Consider the following 23159-nt stretch of genomic DNA (forward strand, 5'->3'; position numbering starts at 1 on the left):
CTCCTAAAAAAATTGATGACGTCACCCTTAAATTGTGCTGAATAAATCCTATCTAAAATGCAAAAAATATGATGAGTTTGTACTTGTGATTTATCATTCCATTCATATTTTTTAGATTTTCTTAAGAGGTGGTTCAAAAAAATTAATGAAGTCAATTTATTTTATTGATTAAATTAAAGGCAACACTTATTATTAGTATTACACCCCAACCAACCCAATTTGGTAGACACAAAATTTGTTAAAGGAAAAACTCGGTTGAAACATAAGGGTAGCACGCTTATTTACATCGACTTTAACATTACAGACCTGCATTTGTTTTATGCGCTCACTTGGTTCCGCGAATGTGAAATAGACATGTTTATAATCAACTAATTGTGAATTTCACCGTCAAGAATTAAAATAAAACCCAATGTTTTATATAATAAGCGGAAGTCGAAGCAATAAAACCGATGGTCGTTTTGTTTACAGTTTCTCTGTTTGACTCTCACGTATGCTGTTACGCCTGTCATCTTAAATTAAGAATGTTTATACATACACGATTTTCAGTTGCCTCTGATACGTATACGTGAGTAAATTGTTTCGTTATTTTATTGATTATTACAAATCAATATTCAAAACGACCCAATTCATTTTCCCGAAAATTTGAGAATATAATAATTTTATTCTTAGTATTACACTACATCTATCCCAACTGATATACGTGTCCTTGCAAAAATGTTGATGACGTCATCGCAATTTTTTTTTAAATTCCCACTACAAAAATGTAATGGGAAAAAAAACACAATAGGCATGCAGTCGTCAAGTTTCCGACAGCGAGGGAAGTACTGTCTAAACTCTTTAGACCAATTTTTATCGATTGTAAACCTTTTTATCGACATTTTGATAATCAATTTCGATGTCGTGAATTTTAATTTCAACAACGAAATTTCTGACTGTGGATGTAGATTTATAAAAAATTAAGATTAAATAAGTACCGCCACCAAGTATCTTTTGTTACAAAATTGGAAATTTTTTTTAATAAGCAAAAGGACGGATTTTCACAAGGTCGGAGCTTAAACTTAGAGATCTCGGTTGTGAAATGAGTCAGGTCAGGTCTTTTTAAAAATTACATCGAACTAACCTCGTTTACACTGAAAAGTGTTATATTATTTATATAATTAACCAAAATTAATCGTAACGGTGACCACACCACAGTTTGCTCAACAAGCGTAGCAAATTATTGCTATTTTTCCAAGTGGAAATATGCGAATTTTCGACCGACGCCAACAGGTGGTATAAATTTGTTTTATTGTTTGTAAATTCACAGTTCATGTTAGGATTTTAATCGTTAACTGGTTCTAACACAATTTAACAGTCATGAGATTGTTCCGAGATTTTTTTCGATCTCACTATAGGGAAAAACGAGTGAATAAGAGAGTATCGTGTAATACTATCATCCATTTTATTAAAACCCAAATTTATACAGCTTCGTTACATACTAAAACATGAATGTGAAAAGAACACAAGCGAAAAATAATTAAGTGATCACTTAAAAATATTTACAATAAGATAACAATACCGTGGTCGGCTGGTCTCAGACCAACGCAGCGCGCATCAGAGAGTATAAGAAAATAGGGCTCTACAGAAGCAGACCTCCAGAAGTGTGGCTCCAACGTTGAACAACTAACCGCACGTTTAACGTAACAATATTTAGAAACAATATTATGGACTCGTGCTGCCTACACAGTGTAACTGCTACCCGCCCGTTACGTAAACTATATACACAACAAACGAAACGAATGTCAAACGTTTACAATCGTGATAGTAGTTAGTAGTCATGTGTATTGAGCACGACTGGTATGACACTTAACACGATATAACAACACAGTTACAATCTAGCTAACCTAAGTGTTGAAAGCCTAAATAATACTACCTCGTTCAAGACGTTCAGTGGCGGAGCCCCGAAGGCCGCGCAACAAGCAACCGCCGTCCGTCAAGGCTCCGCCCCCACCCACTCGCACACAGTCCGACATCACTAAGGCAACTGTTTTCAACTTGGAATGTATGAAAACACTATTGCGTCTCTACACTGCTGCTCGACTCGCAGACCAACCAACCAACCAACCTACCAACCAACGGCAGCCCTGCGGCCTCTCGCTCGCGCTCTCTCGCCCTCGTTCACGCGCACGCTCTCACTCTCTCTCAATCGCTCTCAAATTACAAATGTACGGACTGCAGCGTAAGCATGCAGCAAATTTACTAGAAGTAGCAACAGGATTTTGTACACAACGACCGACATGGGAACGACGCCGTCACGGCGGGTGAAACGGAGTCCTTCCGATCGACAGATGAGTGTGAATTGTTTTTTGTTTTGTTTGTTGTTATTTGTTGTTGTTGTGACCTGCGGCAGCAGACGCAGTGCCACCTGGTGGCAGTACGCAAAACGGAGTGATGCGCTTAGTAGTAGGTCTCCTGTTCCAGCCATCCGCCGGGGTTGCGACGCAAGTAGAACCTTCGGGTCTCGTCGTAGATGAAGATGGACAGCATGAACGGGATCGCGGGCAGCCACCACACGAACCTGAAAACAATAACAAACTTAAAATTACCAGAAATAGACTAATTCATCTTTCAATCTTGCAAAGAGATTATCAACAGCGCTCTTTTCGAAGTCGAATTATTTTTCAAATCGTTCAAAGTAGTACAAAAAAAAAATAGACACTTTCGAAAAAATTAAGTTCAAAAAAATCTTCCGCCTGTCTGATAATTGTTCTCTGTATTAATTCGAACCTATTAAACATTAATAATCCGGCCCCAGAAGTTCTCTCCGTGATCCCCGGATTTTTTTTGATTTTTTAGCGATCGACACTCACACTCAAAAAACAAATTGCCAGTTTGACAGCCGACAACCCCGGAACGGGAAAAGATAACGGATTCCGGTTTTCGCCATTTGATTTCTTGAAGTCTTTTAGTTGCAACAGTTGATTTTCAAGCCGAATTATCTACTCATTTAGAAACAACAAACAAATACATCAGACGGTGTCGTTTTCCGGAATGTGTGTCGTTAAAAAATACCAAAAAAATTCAGGAAATCCCCGAGACATCTTTTGAGCCCGGATTCGTCTTCAGGAGGTTCGAATTAGTAAAAAGGGTCATTTTCAGACAAATATAAGTCTGTTTTAGCGAGATAGCTTGATGTGGTCTAAATATTAAAAAATTTGAAAACATTTAATTAAAAAAATAAAAAAAAAACACCAATTTTCTGAATCTGTCTGATAATTGTTCTCGGTATTAATTCGAACCTATTAAACAATAATAATCCGGGTTCAGAAGTTCTCTCCGGGATCTCCGGTTTTTTTTTTGACTTTTTAGCGATCGACACCCACACTCAAAAAACAAATTGCCAGTTTGACAGCCGATAACCCCGGAACGGGAAGAGATAACGGATTCCGGTTTTCGCCATTTGATTTTTTGAAGTCCTTTAGTCACAGTGGTTGATTTTCAAGCCGAATTATGCACTCATTTATAATCGACAAACAAATACCTCAGACGGTGTCGTTTTTCGGAAATGTGTGTCGTTAAAAAATACCAAAAAAATTCAGGAAATCCCCGAGACATCTTTTGAGCGCGGATTCGTCTTCAGGAAGTTCGAATTAGTAAAAAGATTCGTTTTCAGACAAATATAAGCCTGTTTTACCGAAATAGCTTGATTTGCTCTGAATTCTAAAAAAATTGAAAATATTAAGACAAAAAAAATCGGGATCTGTCTGATAAGTGGCTCTCTGTACTAAGTGAACCTATTAAACAATAATAATCCGGGCCCAAAAGTAGTCTCCGGGATCCCCGGATTTTTTTTTGTTTATTTTTTAGCGATCGACATCCACACTCAAAAAACAAATTTCCAGTTTGACAACCGATAACACCGGAACGGAATGAGATACCGGATTCCGGTTTTCACCACTCGATTTCTTGAAGTCTTGTAGTCGTATTGGTTGATTTTCAAGCCGAATTATACACTCATTTAGAATCAAGAAACAAATATATCAGACGGTGTCATTTTTCGGAAATGTGTGTCGTTAAAAAATACCAAAAAAATTCAGGAAATCCCCGAGATATCTTTTGCGCCCGGATTCGTCTTCAGGAGGTTCGAATTAGTAAAAAGGGTCATTTTCAGACAAATATAAGTCTGTTTTAGCGAAATAGCTTGACGTGGTCTAAATCCAAAAAAATTTGAAAACATTGAATAAAAAATAAAAAACAATTTTTCGGATCTGTCTGATAATTGCCCTCTGTATTAATTCGAACCTATTAAACAATAACAATCCGGGCCCAGAAGTTGCCTCCGGGATCTTCGGATTTTTTTTTTTTTTGATTTTTTAGCCATCGAAACCCACACTCAAAAAACCAATTGCCAGTTTGGCAGCCGATAAAACCGGAACGGGATGAGATACCGGATTTCGGTTTTCACCATTCGGTTCTTTGAAGTTTGTCAGTCGTACTGGTTGATTTTCAAGCCGGAATCTATACCCATTTAGAATCAACAGACGGATACATTGGACGATGTCATTTTTAGAGAACGTCATCATAAAAAAACAGTAAAAAATTCAATAGGTCCCTCAAAAATCTTTTGAGCCCGGATTCTTTTTCAGGAGGTTCGAATTAGTACCAGGACTAATTTTCAGACCAATCTAAGTCTTTTTAAGCGAGATAACGAGATGTGCTCTAAATTCTAGAAAAATCAAAATTCCAAAAAATTAACTCAAAAAAAAAAATCTCCCGATCTGCTCTCTCGACTAATTCGAACCACTTGAACAAGAATCCGAACTCAAAAGATTTCTGTGATACTTTCTGATTTTTTTTTTTTTTGAATTTTTCAGCGATCGACACCCATACTCAAAAAACAAATTTCACTTTTAACCACCCATTAAGAATCAACAGATTTTAAATTTCTTGTTGTGAAAAGAAGGCTACGTATATTAAGAAAATAAGGCAAAATATAAGCCCCGCCCACCCACCCTATCTCAATTGTGATGAATTTTTCATTCGTTGTTAGACCGAGGGGCGGAGCGTAATTGCAAAATCCAATTGCCTTAAAAATTTACCATTTTAAATAAGTTTCTTGTTGGTCGAAAGATGTACAATTTCAAAACATCTGCAAGATTTCAAAGTATTCAGTTTTGCAATTCTCGATTTAATCAATAAAATTAATTTACGCATTCAGTAATTTTTTTGGGACACCTGTATAAGCAAATCTAAAAAATATTAATCAGTGATGGATCACAAGTATAGACTCATCTTATTTTGCACATTTAAGATTGGATTTATTCGTCAAAATTTTGAGGTGACGTCATCAATTTTTTTAGGGGGGATGAGCAAATACATTTTAATCAAAAATTGACAATGCTTGTGATGACTTTAAAAGATCTCTAAGGTTTACTTCTTGATTAAATCAGTAAAATAATTCACGCATTCATTATTTCTTTTTGAGTCACCCTGTATATGCAAATCCAATAAATATGAATGGAATGATAAATTACAAGAAGAGACTCATCATATTTTGTACATTTTAGATAGGATTTATTCGGCAAAATTTTGAGCTGACGTCAACAATTTTTTGGAGGGGATAAGTAAATATATTTTGATTAAAAATTTATCATGCGATTCAAAATTACATTGCATAATGTTGTTTTATAATTTTAATTTTTTTCAAAAACTGGATGTTTCGGGTAAAAACTCAACATGGAGTCATAAACCATGTATATACCTATAGAACTTTGTTATTTTATACAATTTAAAACCTGTTTACTATGTACAATTGTGGAGTGACGTCATCACGTTATTGGTGGGGATGATTAGACAAATTTAATGATATTCCTAATATAAATACAAAGTTTGACAACAATCAGCCTAGTACTTTCGGAGATTTTGAAAGGTCGAGAAAACGCAAAAGTAAAGACTCAGCAGACGTACTCGATTACAATACTTCCCGATCGTAAGCAAAATATAACGGACGATGTCATTTTTGGGGAATGTCATCATGAAAAAAATTAAAAAAATTCAAGAGGTCCCTCAAAAATCTTTTGAGCCCGGATTCTTTTTCACGAGGTTCGAATTAGTACCAGGACTAATTTTCAAAAAATCAAAATTCCAAAAAATTAAGTCAAAAAAAAATCTCCCGATCTGTCTAAAAACTGCTCTCTCGACCAAGTCGAACAAATTGAACTAGAATCCGAACTCAAAAGATATCTGTGACACTTTCAGAATTTTTTTTTGAATTTTTCAGCGATCGACACCCATACTCAAAAAATAAATTTCACTTTTAACGACCCGTAATTCCGGAACGCGATGAGATATCGGATTTTGGTTTTCACCATTCGGTTCTTTGAGGTTTGTTAGTCGTACTGATTGATTTTCAAACCGGACTCTATACCCATTTAGAATCAACAGACGGATACATTGGACGATGTCATTTTTGGGAAATGTCCTCATAAAAAAAATCAAAAAAATTCAAAAGGTCCCCCAAACATCTTCTGAGCTCGGATTCTTTTTCACGAGGTTCGAATTAGTACCAGGACTAATTTTCAGACGAATCTAAGTCTTTTTAAGCGAGATAGCGAAATGTGCTCTAAATCCCAAAAAAATCAAAATTACAAAAAATTAAGTCAAAAAAAATCTCCCGATCTGTCTAAAAACTCTCGACTAAGTCGAACCACTTGAACAAGAATCCGAACTCGAAAGATATCTGTAACACTTTCTGTTTTTTTTTTTTAATTTTTCAGCGATCGACACCCATACTCAAAAAACAAATTTCACTTTTATCGACCCGTAACTCCGGAACCCGATGAGATATCGGATTTCGGTTTTCACCATTCGGTTCTTTGAAGTTTGTCAGTCGTACTTCTCGATTTTCAAGCCGCACTCTATACCCATTTAGAATCAACAGACGGATACATCGGACGATGTCATTTTTGGGGAATGTCCTCATAAAAAAATTTTAAAAATTCAAGAGGTCCTCCAAACATCTTTTGAGCCCGGATTCTTTTTCAGGAGGTTCGAATTAGTACCAGGACTGATTTTTAGACGAATCTAAACTTTTTAAGCGAGATTGCTTATTCATAAAAAAATTCAGAATTCGAAAAAATTAAGTCAAAAAAATCTCCCGATCTGTCTAAAAACTGCTCTCTCGGCTAATTCGAACCACTTGAACAAGAATCCGAGCTCAAAAGATATGTGTGAGAGCTCCTGATTTTTTTTTTCCAGCGATGGATACCCAAACTCCAAAACAAATTTCATCTTTTGCGTCCTAAAAATAATAGTTTGCGCATTTAATTTTAAACTTATGCTGTCGTATGTTCGTCAGAACATAACATGAGGTCATAATTAGAAGTGCGGTCGCAAAATTTTACGAGTATACAAACTATATATATATAGCAATATGTAACTGTACTCACTTGAGCGGGAACATGCGCAAGCCCTTGTCCATGCCCGGCGTGTACGAGAGGAAGGCGGCGAGGGCGGTCTCGAACACCAGCCCGAAATTGAGAGCCCAATTACGCATGCCCTGGTGGACGATGGAGTTGCGACGAGTCTTGCAGATGATCAAATCAGCCCACTGTACGACGACGATGGAAACGAAGAAAGCGGTATGGCACGTGTACTCCAGCGTCTTCCTGTCTCGATATGTCTGCAAACCGAAGCGTCAGCTCAACCCCGCTCGCTGCGCTCGACACACTCACCCATTCTTGTCCGTACGAGTCCTTGAGATCGTTGACGGCCTTGGAATCCCACTGCTTTCTGATGCCGAAGAGGTCGGTCGGTCTGAAGCCGTTCTCAGCCATGATGACGAAGTAGACGAAGAAGCCGGCGGCGGCCTGGATCATGCCGATCTGGCCGTACGCCATCGAGATCAACCTGTGCGTTGGACGGGAGAGTTAGAAGGGGGTCGACAGAATATTTGACTCCTTGCCGGGATTTTTTCGAACGCTCACTCAGTGTGAAAGGGTGGTTTTTCGGTCGAAAAAACCACGGCAAGTCCCACATACTTACGAAAGCACATCCCACGTTTCATGCTGTTACATTTATAGCACAATTACATTAAACCGCATGCAATCTGTACATTAAGTATACATATTACCATCGAGTGAGTTACAACGCTTTTATATCATGTGCTGGGGTGAGACTGACTGACTGCGACTGACTGACTTAAGTGACATGATAAGAAAACGGTGCACCATCGTACTGTAAGCGTTACTTCTGCTTCATACGGGAGTGTGGGTTAGTGGAGGGACCCTGTATGGTTCTTTGAATATCAAAACGAAAATTACTTACTTGATCGTAAAACAACGGACTAAAACTGTTTGGAAAGTTTCATTATTATAAAAGATTAAAAGAGAAAAAGGCAAAAGGTATTTTTAAAAGATTCACTGCGACTGCTTACGAGGTGAATCCTTTAAACGCTCAAACCAAACAAAGCGAAACGCACTGTCGAGTGCACGAAATTAATTTCAATCAAGTTGGTGCTACAATGTCGGAACTATGACTTAACAAGCTGGTCGGAAACTCTTAGTACCGTCTAGGCAAAATTTCACCTCTTCTGTACAAAAACAAAACAAAAACTAAGCTAACTACGCTACTTAAATCTATGAAATCCATAGATCTATTCCAAAGAAGCATACCGAGGAAGGTAATAAAGGTTAAATTTAGACAGGTGTTGTGTCGCATGCAAAACTGGTCTTTAGAAACTACAAACTATAACGCTAAGTCTAATCTATGAGAGAAACAGAAAGAACTATGTTGAAGGCAGATTATCTCGTGTGTGTCCAACACACCTAGAGCAGGAAAAAAAATCGCTAAAATAACTGTGCTTCCTCTAAAAATGCTCTTCTACGGGCATCACAAACTATACCTCGGCAAAAAATTTTTAGCTTAAACTACGTAAAAATGTAGTAACAGTTAGAAAACGCCTTAAAGCGAAGGCTAAGGCAGAAGATAGAAAAAAGAATCAAAAAATATGCTAGAGTGAAAATCGAGAAGAAATGTCAATGTACTGCGCGGGCACTAAAAAGTAACCAAAAGTCGGAAACCCGCAATTTCCGTCACTTTCTTATGCTCCACCCCATATACTGATTGAACACTGAGTTATGTGGGTCAATTATTTTGCATATTATACAAATTTCGTCACTGATTATAATTATAAAAATAGTGACATAAAATCGGGAAAATGAAAAATAAAAAATCGTAATAACGGAATATTGCCATTCGAAAATTTGAAGAAACGAATAATTGAAAATTTGAAAAAAATTAAAGTTGAAAAAACGAAAAATTATGATATCAAGAAATTGTAAAATCGAAAAACTGCAAGAACGAAAAATTGAATAACCAAAAACTGAGAAACCGAAAAATTGAAAAATCAACAATTTAAATTTTCAAATCAAAAAATGAAAAACTTCAAAATTGTAAGATTTTAAAATCAATAGAAAAACGAAAAAGTATAAGACGAAAACTTTGGAAAATCTGAAAATTTGAAATCTACAACTTGAAAAATTAAAAAAACGACAAATTGAAAAATGGAAAGATTAAAAATTGAGAAACTTAAAAATAGAAAAAGTGCGAAGTATTGTAAAATCGAAATACTGAAAATGAAAGAAATCGAAAAACCGGATAATTGAGAAATACAAAAACTGCAATATTGAAAAATTAAAGATGAAAAGTTAAAAACACAAAAAAGCAAAACTTGCGATATCAAAAACTTGTAAAATAGAAGAAGGAAAAACGAAAAATTATTATATTATTATATTTTCTTAGACGAATGTCATTTGCCGAAATCCGTCTTGTATTTTAAAAGCTTATCTTAGCAAATAGTAGTCCCGCCCACCCGCCCTCTATTTTCTTACAAGATTTATTATTTGCTAAAATAAATCTTATCTTAGCAAATACTAGTCCTGCCCACCCGCCCTCTATTTTCTTGAAGTCTTATGTCATTTTCCAAAATCAGTTTTATCTTGGCAAGTACTAGCCCCACCCGCCCACCCACCCACCCACCCTCTATATAGCAAATACCAGTCCCACCCACCCGCCCTCTATTTTCTTAAAGTCTACGTCATTTTCCAAAATCAACCTTATATTGGCAAGTACTAGCCCCGCCCACCCACCCTCTATTTTCTTAGAAGGTTTATCATTTCCCAAAATCAATTTTATCTTAGCAAGTACTAGCAAGTACTACCCTCTGAGGAAATCAAGGGGGGTTAGTACTTGCTAAGATAAGACTGATTTTGAGAAATGACATACTCTCTAAGAAAGTAAAGGGTTTTTTTCAATGGTCAAAATGCTTAAAGAAAACTTCGAAGTGATCAATTAATTAATTAATATTAATAAATGCAAAATTGGAAAATTAAAAACTTGAAAAATCACGTTGAAAATTTGAAAAATTGAATAAACGAAAAAATATAAAATCAAAAGAAACATTGAAAAAATAAAGGAAAAATTGTGATCAAAAATCGAGAAAAGAAAAATTAAAAAATTGGGAAAATGGAAATAAAAATCAAAAACTTGAAAAATTGAGGACACGGAAAATGGAAAAATCGAAAAATGAAAAATTGTAATTACGGAAAATTGCCATTCGAAAATTTTTAGAAACAAAAAATTGAAAATTTGAAAAAATTAAAGTTGAAAAACCGAAAAATCGAATAATTAAAAACTGAGAAGTCAAAAAATTGAAAAATCTAAGAATCGGGAAATTGAAAAATCAGCAATTAAAATTTTTGGAATCAAAAAATTTAAAACTTGAAAATTGTAAAATTAAAAAATCAAAAGAAAAACGAAAAAGTATGGGACGAAACTTCGGAAAACCTGAAATGAACAACTTAAAAAATTGAGAAAACGACAAATTTAAAAATGGAAAAATTAAAAATTGAGAAACTTGAAAATATGAACAGTACGAAATTTTGTAAAATCGAAATACTGAAAATTAAAGAAATCGGAAAATCGCAAAATTGAGAAATCCAAAAACTGCAAAAACTGAAAAATCAAAAATTGAATAAACGAAGAATTGTGATACAAAATCGAGAAAATGATAACACAAAAATGGGAAATGAAAGATGAAAATCAAGGACTTAAAAAATTGAGGGGGACGACAATTGAAAAGCACGAAAAAAGCAAAAATTGATATATTATTGTGTTTTCTTAGAGAAAATGTCATTTGCCAAAATCAGTCTTATCTTAGCAAATAATTATTTAAACACCCTGTAGTACAATTCGTGTTTGGTGCTTGCTTTCTGAAAAAAGTTTAAAAAAAGCCTAGGAGCCTTGATATCTTGCTTTTGAAAAAATGTAGACATTTTAAAATTCAACAGGTAGTTTATATACAGGGTGACTCATTAAGTGTGCGGTCCTCGATAATTATTTATATGATAGATATCAAGGCTAACACACAACTTGGCTTTTTAAATGAAACACCCTATACATATTTACAGTTTACAGAGTGTTTATACAAAATTCTAGAACTTTACAATTTTCAAATCTCGATATTTCAGTTTTTCAAATGAAACACTCTGTATTTTACTCTTTTTCTTGTCCTCATTCTTTTAATGAAAAAATAAAAAATCGCCATAACTATCAACAAATACAGAACAAAAAATATTATAAAATAAAAGGTTAAATTAAAGAATTAAAACATTTTTTATAAACACTCTGTATTTAATCTCATTTATACCACAACAAAGCGCCACCTTTCTTTATCTCTCCATAGAATATTGTAAGACAGACTTTAAAAACAACCCTACTTTCTTTTTTTGAACCCTTCCAATGCTAAAAATTCAAGAAAATTAGAGTAACGTGGCAACGTCGCATCGGAATTTCAAAAGTAAACTGTGGATGTAAAGTAATAATGAGGTCAATCAAAATATGTAAAGATATATAGGGTATCTCATAAAAAAATCACTAAATTATGTGTTACATCTTAAAAACAGAACACTCTGTATAGCTAAAAATAATGTTAGAAAATATAGTTTTCAAAGAACGATACAACTTCTGGTTTTTTTCTATTTCTAATAATTCACCCTGTATATACATTTCGTCCCTGTACTACAATTCCAACAAATCGAAATTATGAGGAAACTACGATCACTTTGAAGTGTGTAGAAAATTTTAGAACTCTTTTGGTGAGTTGAAATTATCTTGGGGGTCCCTAATGTTTTATTTTAGAATCAATTTTAAATAATTTTGAGGACCCCTGGTGCTTTTTTAAAGAATTTTCAAGAATCTTGTGGACAATTTGGGTTTTTTTTTTTCCAAAAGAAATTTAAAAAATCTTGGGAGCCCGGATGCTTGTGAAATGCAATGACATTAAAATCCAACAAATAGACGATATATACAGGGTGTTCAAAAAAAAAAGGACAAATTTGAAGTTTCTTGTTGTGGAAACCATAGAGATTAAAATTTCTTTATCTACATGCAAAATAAATGCAAAATTGGAAAATTAAAAAATTGAAAAATCACGTTGAAAATTTGAAAAATTGAATAAACGAAAAAATATAAAATCAAAAACATTGAAAAAATAAAGGAAAAATTGTGATCAAAAATCGAGAAAAGAAAAATAAAAAAATTGGGAAAATGGAAATAAAAATCAAAAACTTGAAAAATTGAGGAAACGGAAAATGGAAAAATCGAAAAATGAAAAATTGTAATTACGGAAAATTGCCATTCGAAAATTTTTAGAAACAAAAAATTGAAAATTTGAAAAAATTAAAGTTGAAAAAACGAAAAATCGAATAATTAAAAACTGAGAAGTCAAAAAATTGAAAAATCTAAGAATCGGGAAATTGAAAAATCAGCAATTAAAATTTTTGGAATCAAAAAATTTCAAACTTGAAAATTGTAAAATTAAAAAATCAAAAGAAAAACGAAAAAGTATGGGACGAAAACTTCGGAAAACCTGAAATGAACAACTTAAAAAATTGAGAAAACGACAAATTTAAAAATGGAAAAATTAAAAATTGAGAAACTTGAAAATATGAACAGTACGAAATTTTGTAAAATCGAAATGCTGAAAATTGAAGAAATCGGAAAATCGCAAAATTGAGAAATCCAAAAACTGCAAAAACTGAAAAATCAAAAATTGAATAAACGAAGAATTGTGATACAAAATCGAGAAAATGATGACACAAAAATGGGAAATGAAAGATGAAAATCAAGGGCTTAAAAAATTGAGGGGGACGACAATTGAAAAGCACGAAAAAAGCAAAAATTGATATATTATTGTGTTTTCTTAGAGAAAATGTCATTTGCCAAAATCAGTCTTATCTTACCAAATAATTATTTAAACACCCTGTAGTACAATTCGTGTTTGGTGTTTGCTTTCTGAAAAAAATTTAAAAAAATCTTAGGAGCCTTGATATCTTGCTTTTGAAAAAATGTAGACATTTTAAAATTCAACAGGTAGTTTATATACAGGGTGACTCATTAAGTGCGCGGTTCTCGATAATTATTTATATGATAGATATTAAGACTATCACACAAATTAGCATTTTAAATGAAACACCCTATAAATATTTACAGTTTACAGAGTGTTTACAAAATTCTAGAACTTTACAATTTTCAAATCTCGATAGTTCAGTTTTTCAAATGAAACACTCTGTATTTTACTCTTTTTCTTGGCATCATTCTTTTAACGAAAAAATAAAAAATCGCCATAACTATCAACAAATACAGAACAAAAAATATTATAAAATAAAAGGTTAAATTAAAGAATTAAAACATTTTTTATAAACACTCTGTATTTAATGTCATTTATACTATAACAAAGCGCCACCTTTCTTTATCTCTCCATAGAATATTGTAAGACAGACTTTAAAAACAACCCTACTTTCTTTTTTTGAACCCGTCCAATGATAAAAATTCAAGAAAATTAGAGTAACGTGGCAACGTCGCATCGGAATTCCAAAAGTAAACTGTGGATGTAAAGTAATAATGAGGTCAATCAAAATATGTAAAGATATATAGGGTATCTCATAAAAAAATCACTAAATTATGTGTTACATCTTAAAAACAGAACACTCTGTATAGCTAAAAATAATGTTAGAAAATATAGTTTTCAAAGAACGATACAACTTCTGGTTTTTTTCTATTTCTAATAATTCACCCTGTATATACATTTCGTCCCTGTACTACAATTCCAACAAATCGAAATTATGAGGAAACTACGATCACTTTGAAGTGTGTAGACAATTTTAGAACTCTTTTGGTTTGTTGAAATTATCTTGGGGGTCCCTAATGTTTTATTTAGAATCAATTTTAAATAATTTTGAGGACCCCTGGTGCTTTTTTAAAGAATTTTCAAGAATCTTGTGGACAATTTGTGTTTTTTTTTCCAAAAGAAATTTAAAAAATCTTGGGAGCCCGGATGCTTGTGAAATGCAATGACATTAAAATCCAACAAATAGGCGATATATACAGGGTGTTCAAAAAAAATGGACAAATTTGAAGTTTCTTGTGGAAACCATAGAGATTAAAATTTCTTTATCTACATTTATCAAAAACGACTGAAAAAAGATTAATTGGAGTTCTTTGAGCTAAAACAATGCCGTTTACAGAATAAATTCTAGTTGTGACAATCTGGGTGAGCGTAAGAATTGCGACTACTTAAAGTTTTAAGTCTTGTTCCTACCTTTTAGTGCCCACCACAAGCTTGCAATTTCTTTCGCTAGACTGAACCTCGCCGCGCCGTAATCCCCCAAACCCAATTAAAAAACTCAAGTCAAGGTCGCATTTCGTCTGCCTGCAACTCGTATACGGTGCTAACAGTACAATGGGTGTCTTTCAAATCACAAAGTGCCAAAACGTCATAGCGTTCGGACGCCAACATAGTGACAGGCAGCAATGACGCAACATCACGTATAGTAAGTAATCAGGGACACTTATGACCGCGCCATCATCATGTGCCGAGGTTGTAGTTGTGGTGCTGTTACCCGCCACGACACCGCTCAGCGACCCACCTGCGATTAACCAGGTTGTCCCTATAGGGGTCGCGCGGCTGACGTTTCATTATGTCGGACTCCGGGGCTTCGTAAGCCAGAGAAATAGCAGGCACCTATACAGTGGCCGGCGCAACACACAAAGTTAGTAGTGAGAAATCAAACATGCAGAAGTTGAGTAGACCTGTCTAGACTGGTGTGTTGAAAGAGGTTGCGGGCCGGGAGGAGGAACGGGGCCTTAGCTGATAAGCGGGGTGCAGAATGAATGATGTGCTGCTTACAAATAAATAAAACTTACCCTGTACCACAGCGCGGCAAAGCGCGAGCCGGCGGCCGAGCGCGCCACCTCGAGCGTATCGTGGATTATCGCAAATCTCCACTGACTGTGTAATGGGGCGCTCGGCCGCCGCGACAAGCAAAAAAGCGAAATAAAGTGATCGAAGGTATACAGAGTTGAATAAACACACGGGGTGGGAGAGAAGGGGAAGCAGAAGTTATCGCGTACACATGGCATACGATACGTCGGACACATCGATTCGATGCAGCCGTTCTGATCCAATCTCTCTTAGTATGTAAAGGTAGAATGAAGTGGAGAGAACACGTGACATTCCTATTACCTTTCGTTGACGAGTTTATCACTGAAAGGGTTTCTAGGACGGCGCTTCATTATATCAGACTCTGCCTCCTCGTATGCCAGGGATATGGCGGGGACCTGAGCTCGGCCAAACAAATACACGTCAAAACAAAAATTTGGGAGATGGAGGGATTACAAATGAACCGGGAGGGCACACTTACATGCCAGCACTGCTCCTTGACTTGCCTAAGTCTAGTCTAGATGTGCGCGCGCCGAAACGTCCATTACGTCACCAGAGAACGAGCTTTGACTATGTGACGTAATGGACGTGTCATGACAACTACAGCTATGATTCGCACATCTTCTATGAACTTCTAATAAGAGACTAGGGGTCGAGCCAGCTGTGCCAAGCAAGGCGACTACGCTTTATGCGTGATATATGGAGGGGAAATGTGTGTTTGTGTCTTTTGTCCTTAATAATAATAGCTATACAGTATAACCCAACGACAAAAACCAAATGTTACAACCCCATCGACAAGACAAAAAGCTCAACAACACTGTTTATCTTGTCACCAAGTTAATGATTAATAAAACCAAAACCAAAAAAAAACAAAACAAAAATGGTCACAAGTGACTGGTTAATTTAGTTATTTCCAATGGCATGCAGTTACATTATAACCCACCAGGCATCAGTGCAACCCGTTATTAGTGTTTAATACCCCAATAAACTGCAAATATGTACAGTTAGTTAAAAAACAGTACAAAATAAAACGACCACATTGTTAGCGAAAAACAAAAGAGTAAAACAGCACCTATCATTGACAAGTTTATCGTTCAACGGATCTCGGGGTGGTCTCTTCATAATATCAGATTCAGCTTCTTCGTACGCCAAAGAAATGGCCGGCACCTAAATTTCACCAAAAATAAAAAAAAAAAGATAAATAAAATATGGTCTGTGATAAGTGATCGATTGTCTTGGTTGTACGGACAAAGGAAACAGAAACTTATTGATGCAAACTCTGTAGCTCGCTAAATTCTATCAGGCTCAGGTGAGAAGAAAAAGCCTACGGGACATGAACACAATAATAAAGTAACGAAAGTAACTGAGCAAGACGCAATTCTGAAACAACGTACCTTGTCGGTTAAATCGTGACCTTCCGCACAATAATAATTATGATAATAAAAAAAATATCTACTGAAAAACGGAACGTCAACTATCTACAATTCATAAACGTAAAAACAGAAGTGTTTGAATAACCGAGCCTACCAGTGCAAATTTCATAAGAAAAATCTCCAAAAAGAAAACTACATGCTTATCGCACTGTTTTATTTGTACCTTTCGTTAACTAATTTATCAGCGTACGGGTCACGTGGTCGTCGTTTCATAATGTCGGATTCGGCTTTTTCGTAAGCGAGAGAAATGGCCGGCACCTTCGATGAAACAACATGTATATAACCGTACAACTGATGCCTTATCAACTTATAAATATCTCATTATTTTGTATTCATGGGGTAATGAAAACAATAACCATACTAGTGGAAAGTGCGGTTCAACTCACCATGTCTGTTCCGAGATCGATGCAGAGAATTGTTACGGTACCGAGGGGCAAAGGAATGTCGCACAGGATGAAAGCGAGGAAGGGAGAGATCTCGGGAATGTTGGAGGTGAGGGTGTAGGCGATGGATTTCTTAAGATTATCGAAGATGAGCCGTCCTTCTTCCACTCCGGTTACGATAGAGGCGAAGTTGTCGTCGAGCAGGATCATGTCGGCGGCCTGCTTGGACACGTCGGAGCCGGCGATGCCCATGGCCACGCCGATGTCGGCCTTCTTCAAGGCGGGGGAGTCGTTGACGCCGTCACCTGAAAAACGAAAAATCTGTACAATTTCCGAGAGCATTTCGAAAATAAAATTTGAACGAAATTTGCTTAGCACAATTATGAGATGTCGTCATCAAGTACTTGGAAGGGGCACATGATACGACAACTTTAAAGCGTGTGCACAATCTCAAACCAATTGGTTTTGTGGTCCTCTAAATTAAGTCGTAAAATTTTTTTGTACAATTTTTTTTAAACTTAACATGTATTAGACAGACTCCAAAAAATCGAAACAATCTTGAGGGCACCTAGTGTTTTATTTTTGGTAGATAAAACAATCGGGGGCTTCCTGGTGTTCTTTCTTTGTAGAAACTGGAACAATCTTGGATTTCTAGTGTTTTATTTTTGGTAGAAGATAAAAAAATTGGGGGCACCTGGTGTTTTATTTTCGGTAAACGATGAAACAATCTTGGGTTCATAGTGTTTTATTTTTGGCAAAAGATTAAACAATGTTAAGGGCCCCTGGTGTTCTTTTTTTTAGTAGAAGTTGAAACAATCTTGAGGACACCTAGTGTTTTATTTTTGGTAGAAAATGAAACAATCTTGGGGGTTCTTGGTGTTCTTTATTTTTGGAGAAAGATTAAACAATGTTTAATCAGTTTTTAGATTTTTCAACTTTTGAATATTTCATTTGATAATTTGTTTGACAATCTTTTTATTTTTCAAGTTTTAACTTCACAATTTTTGAATTTTTTGATTTTTAATTTTTTAAATTCGCAAGTTAAAATTTTTCCTTTTCACGATTTGTCATTTTTCGATTTTTTAACTAAAAGAACAAATTTATTCGAACCGAAATCCTGAAAAATCGAAAAATTGAAGAATTGAAGAAGTGAAAAATCGAAACTTTGGGAAGAAATGGGAAAATAAAAAAAAGATTACTTCAGAAATCGAAAAACTGAAAATTTAAAAACATCAAAATTTGAAAAATTCAAAAATCAAAATATTTAGAAATCGTAAAATAATCGGGGGAAAAAAATTGAGAAATTGTATCATTGAAACATCGGAAAATTGAAAAATCGAGAAACCGAAAATTTGAAGAATTGAAAAATTGAAAATGTCCATAATTGAAATACTGGAAAATTGAAACATCTAAACTTGAATTGAAAAATCAAAATCCTGAAAAATGGAAAAATTCAAGTATTCAAGAAGTGAAAAATTGAAACTTTGGGAAGTCGAGAAATGGGAAAATAAAAGAGATTTTTTGGGAAAGTACAGTTATTATTATTTTTGTATATTTTTAGTCACAATTTTGGTAGTTATTTTTTGCTTTATCTTTTAGCAATAATAAATAAACCAAACATGAAAAAAACAAAAAAATAAAAAAATGGAAAATCTAAAATTTAATAAAAACTGTGAAATTGAAAAATCGGATCATTGAAAAATCGAAACATCGAAAAATTGGATAATCGAAAGGTTAAAAAAAAGATGGAAAATCGAAAATTTTTAAAATCCCGAAAATTGAAATACAGAAATATAGAGGAACTGAAAACTAGAGAAATCACAAATCTAGAATTTTAAAAAACTGAAAAATTAAAATATGCAAAAGTTGATTAATTGAGAAATCGAAATATAATACAGCCGAAAAATTGAAAAATCCAAAGTTTAAAAAACGAAAAACTGAAAATCGGGAAATCCAGAAGTCGAAAAATCGTAAGTTCAAAAATTCGAAAAATTGAAAAATAAAAAATCTGAGAAATCGAAGAAGTGAAAAATGGAAACTTTGGGAAGAAATGGGAAAATAAAAAAAAAGATTACTTCAGAAATTGGAAAACTGAAAATTTAAAAATGTCAAAATTTCAAAAATCGAAATACAGTATAACCTCGATAATCCGAATTAATTGGGGAACGGTGTGTTCGGAGTAGCGATTTGTTCGGATCAGCGAATTTCCCAAAAAGCTGAAAGAAAATTGAATAACAACTTCGAAATTTCGAAGATACATTCGAAAAAATATTACTTCGTGACCATAACCATGCTATATTTTTGGAATCAACACGTCGGAATATATCTCTGAATTTTTTCAGAATTTTTAGACAACTTTTTCAAAAATGAAATTTTACACAATGGTAGTACTTGCCAAATAATCTATCCTCTAAGAAAATAAAAGGCGCATAGGCCAGGTTAGTATTTGCCAAAATAAGACTCACTTTGACAAATGACCTACTCTTCTAAGAAAAGGTACTAGCCCCACCCACCCACCCCTTGTTTTCTTAGAAGAGTAGGTCATCTGCCAAAATCAATCTTATCTTGGCAAGTATGACGCTGATTTTTGCAAATGACATATTCTCTAGGAAAATAAGGGTGGGTGGGTGGGGCTAGTACTTGTCAAGATAAGACTGACTTTGGCAGATGACCCATTCTTCTAAGAAAGTAAAGGGTGGGTGGGCGGGGCTAGTACTTGTCAATATGAGACTGATTTTGGCAGATGACTTATTCTTCTAAGAAAATAAAATTGGAACAATCTTGGATTCCTAGTGTTTTATTTTTGGCAAAAGATTAAACAATGTTTGGAGCCATTGATGTTCTTTTTTTTTAGTAGAAGTTGAAACAAACTAGAGACCACCTAGTGTTTTATTTTTGGTCGAAGATGAAACAATCTTAGGTTCTTGGTGTTTTATTTTTGGTAAAAGATTAAATTTAGTGTTGAGGACCCCTGGTGTTCTTTTTTTTTTTTTTTCATAGAAATGGAAACAATCTTGGGGGCACCTAGTGTTATATTTTTAGTAGAAGATGAAAAAAATCTAGGGGACTGACAGTACTAGGTGTTTTATTTTTAGAAGTATTTAAAAGAATCTTGGAGGGCGGGGTTAGTGTTTTATTTTGAAAAAATCTTGGAGGTCCTTGGTGTTTTGTTTCTGTCAGAATTTGAGACAATCCTGAGAGCTTTGGGTGTTCTATTTCTGAAAGATTTTGGAATAATTTTGAAGTCCCTTGGTGTCTTATTTTGGAAGAATTCGGAGCGCCTGGTGTTTTATTTTTAGAAGAAGTTAGGACAGTCTTGGTGGTCCCAAATGTTTTATTTTTGAAAGAAATTGAAATGATTTTGGCGACCCATGATGTTTTACTTTTTGAAAAAATCTAAAAGAATCTTAGGGGGTAGTGTTTAATTTTTAAACGCAGTTAAAGGAAGTTCGGAGAGCACTGTTTTATTTTGAAAGAATTTGAAAAAAATCTTGACGGTCTTAAGTTTTGTTTTTGGAAGAAATGGAGAGAATTCTGGGAGCCTGTGGTGTTTCATTTTGAAGGAATTATAAAAAATCTTGAGGTCCCTTGGTGTTTTATTTTTGGAAGAAATTGAATGATCTTAGGGGCCTCCGGTGTTTTATTTTTAGAAAAAGTTGAAACAATTTTGGAAGTCCATGGTGGTTTAATTTTAGAAGAAGTTGAATAAATCTCGCGAACCACTAGTGTTTTATTTTGCGAGAATTTTAAAGAATCTTGAGATCTCTTGGAGTTTAATTTTGGAAAAAGTTGAAAGATCTTGGAAGCCTTGGTGTATTAGTTTTGAAAGAAGTTAGAACAATCGTGGGGTTTTGTTTGAAACAATGTTGAGGTCCCCAAATGTTTTATTTTTATAAAAGTTTCCAAGAATTTTGGGACCCCTGATTTCTTGTTTTTGAAAGACGTTGAAAGTATCTTGGGGGTCCTTGGTGTTATAATTTTGGAAGAATTTTGAAGAATCTTGGGGTTTCCAAAGGTTTTATTTCTGGAAAAAGTTGAAAAAACTGGGGAGGACTTTGGTGCTGTTTCTGAAAGAATTTATAACAATCTTGAGGACCCTAGGGGTTTTATTTTGGAAGAATATAAAGGTATCTTGGGTTTTTTTGGTGTTTTATTTTTGGTAGAAGATGAAACAATCTTGGGGGACCTTGGTGCTTCATTTTTTGTAGAAATTGGAACAATCTTGGATTCCTAGTATTTTATTTTTGGCAAAAGATTAAACAATGTTAGGAGCCCCTGGTGTTTTTTTTTTAGTGGAAGTTGAAACAATCTTGAGGACACCTAGTGTTTGATTTTTGGCAGAAGATCAAAAAATCAGGGGTACCTGGTGTTTTATTTTTGGTAGAAAATGAAACAATCTTGGGGGTTCTTGGTGTTCTTTATTTTTGGAGAAAGATTAAACAATGTTAGGGGCCACTGATGTTCTATTTTTTTAGTAGAAGTTGAAACAAACTAGAGACCACCTAGTGTTTTATTTTTGGTAGAAGATGAAAAAATCAGGGGGCACCAGGTGTTTTATTTTGGTAGAAGATGAAACAATCTTGGGTTCCCAGTGTTTTATTTTTGGCAAAAGATTAAACAATGTTAGGGGGCACTGGTGTTCTTTTTTTGGTAGAAGATGAAACAATCTTGGATTCCTAGTGTTTTATTTTTGGTAAAAAATTAAATTTAGTGTTGGTGTCCTTTTTTTTCATAGAAGTGGAAACAATCTTGGGGGCACCTAGTGTTTTATTTTTAGTAGAAGATGAAAAAAATCTAGGGGACCACTGGTTTTTATTTTTGCATTTTTTGAAAGAAGTTAGAACTTTGAGAGTACTAGGTGCTTTATTTTTAGAAGTATTTAAAAGAATCTTGGGTCCTTAGGGTTTTATTTTTGGAAGAAGTGGAAAAAATCTTGGAGGTCCTTGGTGTTTTGTTTCTGAAAGAATTTGAGACAATCCTGAGAGCTTTTGGTGTTCTATTTCTGAAAGACTTTGGAATAATTTTGAAGTCCCTTGGTGTATTATTTTGGAAGAATATAAAAGTAAATACCTTCGGAGCCCCTGGTGTTTTATTTTTGGAAGAAGTTAGGATAGTCTTGGTGGTCCCAAATGTTTTATTTTTGAAAGAAATTGAAATGATTTTGGCGACCCATGATGTTTTACTTTTTGGAAAAAGTTGAAAGAATCTCGAACATCACTAGTTTCTTATTTTTAAAAAAATCTAAAAGAATCTTGGGGAGAAGTGTTTAATTTTTGGACGCAGTTAAAAGAATTTCGGAGAGCAAAGAATTTCGGAGAGCACTGATGTTTTATTTTGAAAGAATTTGAAAAACATCTTGACGGTCTTAAGTTTTGTTTTTGGAAGAAGTGGAAAGAATTCTGGGAGCCTGTGGTGTTCCATTTTGAAGGAATTATAAAAAATCTTGAGGTCCCTTGGTGTTTTATTTTTGGAAGAAATTGAATGATCTTAGGGGCCTCCAGTGTTTTATTTTTAAAAAAGTTGAAAGAATTTTGGCAGTCCATGGTGGTTTAGTTTTAGAAGAAGTTGAAAGAATAAATCTCGCGAACCACTAGTGTTTTATTTTGCAAGAATTTTAAAGAATCTTGAGATCTCTTGGAGTTTAATTTTGGAAAAAGTTGAAAGATCTTGAAAGCATTGATGTATTTGTTTTGAAAGAAGTTAGAACAATCGTGGGGTTTTGTTTGAAACAATCTTGAAGTCCCCAAATGTTTTATTTTTATAAAAATTTCCAAGAATTTTGGTACCCCAGATTTCTTGTTTTTGAAAGACGTTGAAAGTATCTTGGGGGTCCTTGGTGTATAATTTTGGAAGAATTTTGAAGAATCTTGGGGTTTCCAAAGGTTTTATTTCTGGAAAAAGTTGAAAAAACTTGCGAGGACTTTGGTGCTCTTGAGGACCCTAGGTGTTTTATTTTGGAAGAATATAAAGGTATCTTGGGTTTTTTTGGTGTTTTATTTTTGGTAGAAGATGAAACAATCTTGGGGGACCTTGGTGCTTCATTTTTTGAAAAAGATTAATAAACAATTTTGGAGACCCCTAGGG

The 23159-nt window shown here is 34.4% G+C and overlaps 1 protein-coding gene across 10 annotated transcripts in view; it reads right to left on the reverse strand.

Annotated features, from left to right (window-relative positions):
• Positions 1-1422: 1422 nt before the first annotated feature.
• The window catches only part of LOC135126230 (sodium/potassium-transporting ATPase subunit alpha), a 106995-nt gene continuing 85258 nt past the window's right edge, over positions 1423-23159 (reverse strand). For 5 of the 10 annotated variants that reach the window (XM_064052114.1, XM_064052108.1, XM_064052113.1 and 2 more), the window contains 5 exons: positions 17079-17380; positions 16332-16426; positions 7713-7887; positions 7428-7660; positions 1423-2557 (listed from right to left, as the gene is read on the reverse strand). In XM_064052114.1, the coding sequence (XP_063908184.1) occupies positions 2437-2557; positions 7428-7660; positions 7713-7887; positions 16332-16426; positions 17079-17380 (926 nt within the window). In that variant the 3' untranslated portion in view covers positions 1423-2436. Of the gene's footprint in view, positions 2558-7427; positions 7661-7712; positions 7888-14966; positions 15062-15562; positions 15658-16331; positions 16427-16855; positions 16951-17078; positions 17381-23159 lie in introns of all 10 variants that reach the window. The other 5 variants (XM_064052111.1, XM_064052118.1, XM_064052109.1 and 2 more) reach the window with 3 other exon arrangements.

This window comes from Zophobas morio, unplaced genomic scaffold, assembly GCF_036711695.1.
Source record: "Zophobas morio isolate AGI-343-1 ecotype UQ-CSIRO unplaced genomic scaffold, CSIRO_AGI_Zmor_V1 ptg000010l, whole genome shotgun sequence".
Lineage (NCBI taxonomy): Eukaryota > Metazoa > Arthropoda > Insecta > Coleoptera > Tenebrionidae > Zophobas > Zophobas morio.